The following is an 8,002-nucleotide window of genomic DNA, read 5'->3' on the forward strand; positions in this document are numbered from 1 at the left end:
AAATAAATTAATAGGGGCTGATTTTGATTCGCAAATAATATTTTTGGGATAAATATGTAAAATGATTGTAGACTATTTTAACTCAACCTAACATAAGTTCTAAAGTGTTTGTGCTGCTGCCTCTCCAAGCTTTCAACACTGAGTATCTGGGTCGCCGCACCGTTCACAGTTCACACCCTCTGCAAGTCGCCGTCTGCCTCTCCGGAGTCCTCCCTCTCTCCGCCTCGCGACTCTCATCGTCGCGTCGCCCCTCTTCTTCAGTAGAATAGAAGAGAGGCGGCAAGAGCAAAAACCTCGAAAACAAACCTCACCGTCTTCAAACTTCACTTTCTGTGTGTTTGTGCATCTAAGAAGCGAAAATGGCGACCCGAGATGGCGGCATGAAGTCAACGTCGATAAACGGCGTGAAGATGTACACAATAGCTTCCCAGCAACCCTCACTCGCTTCCTGGCTCCCCACTAAGAAGCAGAAATCACATCGCAACGTCAAAAGTACTTCCTCCTTTTTATTTTCTCTATTCCTATTTTCCACTGTTAGGTTTGCATTGTTCTTTTTGTTCATCACTTTATTTATTTACTTGTTTGCTAGGTTACACGCAGAATGTGCAATTGATCGAGGATTTGAGGTTCACAACTGCAACCACCAAGATTAAGGCAACTCCTGATGGCGAGTATATCATAGCTTCAGGTACTTCAAATTCATGCTTATGTGTGTGTGCGTTATTAATTAGTAATGATGATTAAGTAACAAGGAGGAAAATTTTGTGAAGTGTGATACGGAAAATTAGTCATTGATTATTCATGGATTATTGCACCAAGTACTGCAAATAGCAGTTTGAGCAAGTAAAACATGTCTAAAGACCATGGTTAGTTTTCTTTAGAGAGGATGTTGCGAAGGAGCACTTACAAATTCAAAACTAGGATCGTTAGGAATTTGATGTTATTGTGGGTAAACTATTTTAAAGCAACTTGGGCCTTGAGAAAAAAAAATGGACAGCAGTTGCAACTTGCAATTGTTATCAATCATGTGGGGGGAAGATAATAGGATATTAGCATTTCAGTGAGATCTCTTGAGATTCCATAAATGACATGATGGTGTAGGAAAAGTGGCATGAAAAGATAGGTAAGTAGGTATTAATTTCAAAGTTTGGCACTCATGGTGATTCAATATTGTAGGTATATATCCACCACAAGTAAAAGTATACGAGGTACGGGAGCTAGGATTGAAGTTTGAAAGGCATTTGGATTCAGAGATTATTGATTTTCAGGTACTGAAACTATCTTTAGTTTAAAGAAGAAAGTGGTTAGCAACCTGATTGTTTTTGTCTTAATTTTTTGTTATGTGTTTTAAACTGTCCTCATTTGCATATTGGTTTGTTGCTTGAGTTTACCTGCATATTTTCTCAATTTGTTATTTTAGTAATTGAATAATTTTGCTTATGCAGGTTCTAACAGATGACTATTCGAAACTAGCATTTTTATGTGCTGACCGCTCTGTTTGTCTACATGCAAAATATGGAAAACATTACAGTTTGCGAATACCAAGGTTTTATTTCCCTCTACTAAAATATAATGATGAATTCTTTAGGTGCCTAGCATTTTGGTTTATAGAAATGTATACTTTTGGTGACTGAATGGTAATTTATCCTTCAATAAAGAAATATGTACTGACAATTAAACTTGGATGTTAGCATTAGTTGATCAGTCTATTGCTTAATGCAGTCTGTTTAAGATTCATTCCACCGCAAACGGAACTTTCACGTTTTGTTGGACACATTGGTAAAAGGAAAAAACGGAGCTTCTTCAATTGAAACTCTGCTTGCCATCCAAAATAAACTATATTATGTTTGTTCTGCTTTAGCTAATCACCTTACTTAAAAGGATCAAACCAAATGTTCCTTCAATATTTCCATTTGATTTTCGATGTGCTTTACCACTTGGTTATGATTTGGAAAATCTGTTTCTTGTTATACTGTTTGGCTTAGCTAATTACGTTGATTCTTGAATCTTGAGTTGTTAGCACGAATATGCAATAGCAGCTTTCCTTGCATTTGTCTGTATTTTTCATATATTTCTGGTTTATTTACATGATCAGCTGCAGTTGACCCTCTGGTTAAATGTAGCATGATATTTCTACTTCACTTGATCCTAGTAAGTCTTCTATAATTATAATCAAAATTCATGAGTTTGATTACATGCCATGATGTTCTTGTTTGACAGAATGGGAAGGGATATTACATATGACAGCTGGTCTTGTGATTTGCTTTGTGCTGCCTCTTCCCCAGAATTGTACAGAATTAACTTAGAGCAGGTATTCAAGCTTTAAGTTTTTGTTTCAAAGGCATCACTAGTGTCATGAATATTGATTTTTTCGTATTGGTTGAACTTTGTGAACGAAATCTGAAGGTGCAAACTTTAAATTATATTCTCATGGTACTCTTTGGAATTTGGAGTGGAATTCCTATATTTGGTATAAACATCATGTTCTGTTCTGTATTTCGTTTGGTGTATTTCTTGCAAAGAATTGGGGCAACACTTGTTTTTACTTGTCTTACTTATAGATCTACCTTTCTTTGCATGTCAGGGGCGATTTCTTTCCTCCCTCAATACACAATCCCCTGCATTGAATGTGGTTTCAAGAAGGTATGTAGTGGAACTTAAATACTGAGTGGCTTTATTTCCTTTCATTTATAAGAGCACTGTATCATATGCTTGGTATGAATAAGTGTAACTAAAATTGTATCTGAAATTCTGAATTTGCAAATTTAGCAAGCTTCATGGACTAGTTGCCTGTGGTGGTGAAGATGGTGCTGTCGAATGCTTTGACATGCGTGTGAGATCTTCAGTTGGCAGAATTGATGCAGTCGGACCTAGTGGCGATGTTGATCAGGTAGTAGAACATGTGGAGGCATTCAAATTTTCTGTGTACCTGAGATGATATTTTATTATTTACTATTTTGGATGTGCCAAAGCCTTTGGTGCAAGGCAAATATCATTGACCAAAATATGATATGTTTGATTTGTTAGCCACTTATTCGTTTTTTTCATGTTTCAAATGGTCGGAAATATGTATCATTCTCCCTTTTCTCAATGTTGTACCCGAGGTTGTAGATTGTGTTGCTTAACTGACATCTTCATTCGGCAACATTTCTGTATCTGTAGGGGGTCACTGCATTGGAGTTTGATGGAGATGGTGGTTTCTTAATGGCTGTTGGAAGTAGTGCAGGAAAGGTGTGATCCTATTTTACTAATATCAGAAACCAAACACTTATGTTGCTTATATGATAAAACTTATTTGTTTTGTAGAATATGTCATCTTATTAGTGAATAAGTGGAAAATGGTCATATTTGATGCAACATGGGATTTTGTGGCAAGGCTGTATTTGGTATTGCATATACCTAGAAGTGATACAAAATTAAGTGTAAGAAAAACAAGTGAATGGTCTTCCTTAGAAATTACACTGTAACATTTTGCCCGTCCCTCAATCAAGGGCATAACGAACTTGTACTGTGAATAATTCATTGGCACAGTTTCCTTGTTCTGAAGTTTAAGCTAGTTTCAGATGCAAAGTATATAATTCAAAAAAAAGGAAAGAAAGAAAAAGTTATGTTTTGCTTGGAAATAATTGTCTCTTAGTAGACATAGTTTATTTAGACAGTACAAACTTGTCATGGGAGCATTGAAGACCGGAATAATCTTGTGTTTCTTCTCTGTTATTTATAAGGATAGACCTTAGTAGTTGGTACCTTTACCTTAAAAAGAGATCTTATATGCGGTGGGGAATGCAAGTTCTCTTTTGCTGAACTGGGTCTGCAGGTGCAACCTTTCTTTCCCTTGAATACGAAATTATGGATTTTGTTTACATTTAATATTTGCACATGCAGGTTCTCATCTACGACCTTCGCTCATCCCATCCAATACGAATACAGGATCATATGTAAGCTAACATCCTTGTTCCAGAGATTTATGTTTGTATTAACATATATACTTCGTAACTAATGGTTGCTTAAAATTTGTCTCACAGGTATGGCAGTCCCATATTGGATATTAAGTGGCATCGGACTCTTAACTATGAACAATCTATGTTGATTATGAGCCAGCTTTTATATCAGTGAGAGGAGAAAAACAAAGGAAATTTTTCCCAAAAAAAAAAAAATGAAAAGCACAAACCATATGAAACTTCCACAAAAAAATAACTCATCTTGATGGAACTTAAAAAATTGGGAGCAAGGAACAAGAATCGCAACAAAAAACCAGTATATCTTAGGCTAAATATAATGCAACAAAATTGCCCTAAAGCCATGGCAACTTATGCCTTAAGCCCTCTATATTTGCCATAGAAATGGCGAGTACACCAACATTTCTATGCTCACTCGTTGATGTCTCGTGTACATGTATGATCTATTCTTTAGATGAGCCCTATATGATTTCTTACACATTTTAGTAATGACTGAATTCAGGTATGTTCATCAACATTGGTTGTCACTTGTCATATGATTGGTTATGAAATGGTTTCAGGGAGAAGGCATGACCAGCATTGAGCCTACAGGTGGAAAAATCAATGATGTATGTACATTTCCTGGCAGTGGTTTGATCTTGCTGGCCTTAGACAGTAGCCAAATACCATCATACTTCATACCATCCCTTGGACCTGCTCCTAAGTGGTGTTCCTCTATAGAAAATTTCACAGTATGTGTTAACTATTTTATTTGATTATAGGATTAGCTAGTCTATTACTTGTTTTGACATTAGAACTATTTTTACAGGAGGAGCTAGACACAGGTGGACAGACAACTATCTATGATCATTACAAATTTTTGACAAAGGAAGAGCTTGAGAGATTAAATTTGACAAACCTAATTGGGACTAATTTGCTTAGAGCCTATATGCATGGGTACTTCATTAATTATGCATTATACAAAAAGGTGAGTTTTGCTGATACTTTTTTATACATACTTCTGAATTGGTGTAATGCTGATATTGTATTGCTAGATGCTCTGGATTCTGTTTCCGTGCTTTCATATGATATATCAACATTTTTGTAGGCTAAAGCACTGGCGGATCCTTTTGAATATGAAGCTTACATTGAACAACAGAAGAGAGAGAAGATGGAGGCTGAACGTGCCTCTCGAATTACAGTTGATTCCTTCACTCATAATTGATTTCTTTTCGTATTTAAGTAGCTAAGGGTGATTAAATGATATAGACTGGAATACTAATCCATGGTCTTGCCTAAATTGTTTCCCTTGCAGATAAGGAAAAAATTACCCAAAATTAATCGGAAACTTGCAGCACGCCTCCTTGAAAGTGAAGAAGCTGAAAATGAGAACAGAGATGCTGGTGATGATGAAAATAAAAAGTCATCCAAGAAAAAGAAAGGGCTTATCATGGAAGATCTTCAAGACGAGCGATTTAAAGCGATATTTACAAACAAGGTACTACAATCAGAAATATACCAGTTGTTATTAGTCCTTTAACAAATAGGCTGAGATAAATTAAAGCTCATACCTTGTACCGATAAATATTTATTTTTGGATGCACTGTAAATTTAGATGCTTGTAAGTTAAAATTTTATTAATGTAAGTGAGAGCACGTATGGGACATTTGGCTTATGCATAGAGTTTGTTTTATTAATTCTCCACTTTGAACATGATATTTCCTCTTTCAGACAGTTACTCATGCTACTTTTATTTCAGGAATACGAGATTAAGGAGACCTCAGACGAATATCTGGCTTTACATCCCGTAGGTGGTTCTAAGAAGCAACCTTCCTTGCTAGAAGAGCATTTTGAACCTGCTGAGTCGGATGATGATCAAAGTGAAAGTGAGACTGATGTATCAGCATCATCAGAAGATGAACTTTCGAAACCTCGGGTACCAAGGTAAAGAATCTATTACCAATTTGCAGAGGCTCTTATCAATCAGGATTTGGTGCTTTCTATCCAGTTATTATAATAAAAGAGTCTAGTTTTCATCATCTATGAAGTCAAGTTCTTTACACTATTGGCTTCCTGTTTGTAGAACATGCCATTTTGTTTTTTTCTTCTTTGTTGATTCTTAATTACTGAGATAATTTTCCTTGTTATGTGCACAGAATGTATGAAGTTAAGAATGAGCAGCACGCAGAGGCGTTCTGGAGTCAGAAGTCACTTGCTGGTGAGGAATCACTTCCTATGGGGGATAGAGTGGCAGCTCTCAAAGATCAACAATATTCTCGTAGTGTACCGAATGGTGTTAAGCAGGGTCCAGGAGGATCGCGGGAAATAACTTTCACAGCGAGAAGCAAAGCCAAGTACAGAGAAGACGACGAGGACCAAGAAAAGCCACACCAGAAAAGGAGAGGAGTTCAGTCTTTGGGACTTAAGCCGCCAAGAGGAGGAGGCTTTCGCGGTAGAGGGAATAGAGGGAACCGTGGCAATGGCAGAAGAGGACGGAGATAATGCCCTTTTACTCTCTTAAAGTATAATGTCATTTGATTCTTTAAATATGATTTTGCTTCATTTTTCTTTTTCATTAAAAATGTTTAGGCTGGGTGGAGGGATGGAATTAGTCTTAAGTTCTAATGTTGCTTAACTTTTATAGTTCACTCGCCATTTCTATGGCACATATAGAGGGCTTAAGGCACTAATTGGCATGGCTTTAGGCATTTTTGTTGTATTATATTTCATTTATTACGTGCTTAATGGAATTAACGACAGTAATTAGAATGGCCATTTTAAAGTTTTACTGGACTAAAATTGAAAGAAAAATTTATATATGAATTAAGAACTTATTTATACATATAACATAGTATGGTGAAGGTGTTATCCTATTTTATTATTAGATCTACCATGATGTTGGACATAAAATTTCAATGATTTCATTGCAGTCTTTAAGGAGATGTTTTGCAACTTTCAAAATCTACATATGTACAATAAAACAGAACCGGTGATGTAAGAAAAATGAATTAATTTCTTCGTCATAGAGTTTGGTTTCACACATGAAAATTAATTCAAAATTACAAAAAGAAATAGGTATCAGCATCGAAAGGTGGTGTTTCCAGGCATTGCGTTTTGGTTGTTGGCGGCATGGTGGTAGTTATCGGCAATGGTCGATCGTTGTTGCACGGGTAGCTAGTGACAGTGGGGCAAGAGGTGGTTGCTAGTGGTGGTAGTTGCTGGAAAGGCAGCGTTGCCAATGCTAAGTAGTTGTTGGTGGTGATGGTGGTTGCCAGGTACCGTCGGTGGTCATATATCGGCAACCAGTAGTGGTTAGCAGTAGCATAAGGAAGTAAAATATAATAGAGAGAAAATTGGCCTTAATTAAATCTAATGAAAACTCCTTAATCTATTTGTGAAGTAAACAAATAATAATATGAAAAGACTAGGTATCAAGCGGATTTTGAGCCAAACACTTTCTAAGCATTGTTCATGTGTATATATTGAAATGATTTTGAGTTTCTTTTTATGTGTTTAATGTAATTCCCAAGTCAAGTTTTTATATTGTACAAAAAAAAAAATTAATTAAATTTATGTAATTTAAACCTTTCTACGAAAGTTTTAGTTTAAAAAAATATGCAATTAGGTTTCTATGCTCTTTGAAAGAAATAATTAGAAAAAGATAATAATCCATTCCCATTTCTAATGAAGCAGTACTATTTTTTTTTTACCAGAAGATTACGTATTATTAGTTCTTTAACTAGAATATAATTTTTTTTCAATTGATGTTGTTAAATGTGATAAGTATCAATAGAGAGGATTCAATTTTTTTTTAGTTAAGAAGCAGAGGAATGAATTTGCCTGGCTATCCTGAAACAAAAGGAATCCTTACTAACTTACAAGCATGTCAAATTTTGAGACAACACCTTCCATTTCACTTTCCCAATAACACTTTTCTTTTTCTATGCTCCCTCATTAATCAATACATACAGGAGAATACTATGTATGCCATATGTTCTTTTCTTCTTCCCTATGCTTTCTCTCTTTCTCCTTCCTTTTTTATTTTAATTATATTTTCTTTCCCT

At 35.6% G+C, this 8,002-nt stretch overlaps 1 protein-coding gene across 1 annotated transcript; it reads left to right on the forward strand.

The window, feature by feature from the left end:
- LOC107618242 (nucleolar protein 10) lies at positions 78 to 6,737 on the forward strand. The gene is made up of 16 exons (XM_021112025.1): positions 78 to 492; positions 590 to 688; positions 1,177 to 1,268; positions 1,446 to 1,546; positions 2,221 to 2,311; positions 2,585 to 2,643; positions 2,770 to 2,890; positions 3,163 to 3,231; positions 3,886 to 3,938; positions 4,026 to 4,112; positions 4,498 to 4,690; positions 4,768 to 4,926; positions 5,047 to 5,139; positions 5,254 to 5,436; positions 5,698 to 5,882; positions 6,095 to 6,737. The coding sequence occupies exons 1-16, from the start codon at positions 360 to 362 to the stop codon at positions 6,438 to 6,440; spliced, it is 2,064 nt and encodes a 687-aa protein (XP_020967684.1). The 5' UTR covers positions 78 to 359; the 3' UTR covers positions 6,441 to 6,737.

The sequence above is a fragment of the Arachis ipaensis genome, chromosome B09 (assembly GCF_000816755.2).
Source record: "Arachis ipaensis cultivar K30076 chromosome B09, Araip1.1, whole genome shotgun sequence".
NCBI classification, from domain to species: Eukaryota; Viridiplantae; Streptophyta; class Magnoliopsida; order Fabales; family Fabaceae; genus Arachis; species Arachis ipaensis.

Coding starts and splice junctions, on each gene's coding strand:
- LOC107618242 (XM_021112025.1), top strand. CDS start 360: ATGGCGACCCGAGATGGCGGCATGAAGTCAACGTCGATAAACGGCGTG. Junction 2,312..2,584: donor ACAGAATTAACTTAGAGCAG/GTATTCAAGCTT, acceptor TTTGCATGTCAG/GGGCGATTTCTTTCCTCCCT. Junction 5,883..6,094: donor TCGAAACCTCGGGTACCAAG/GTAAAGAATCTA, acceptor TTATGTGCACAG/AATGTATGAAGTTAAGAATG.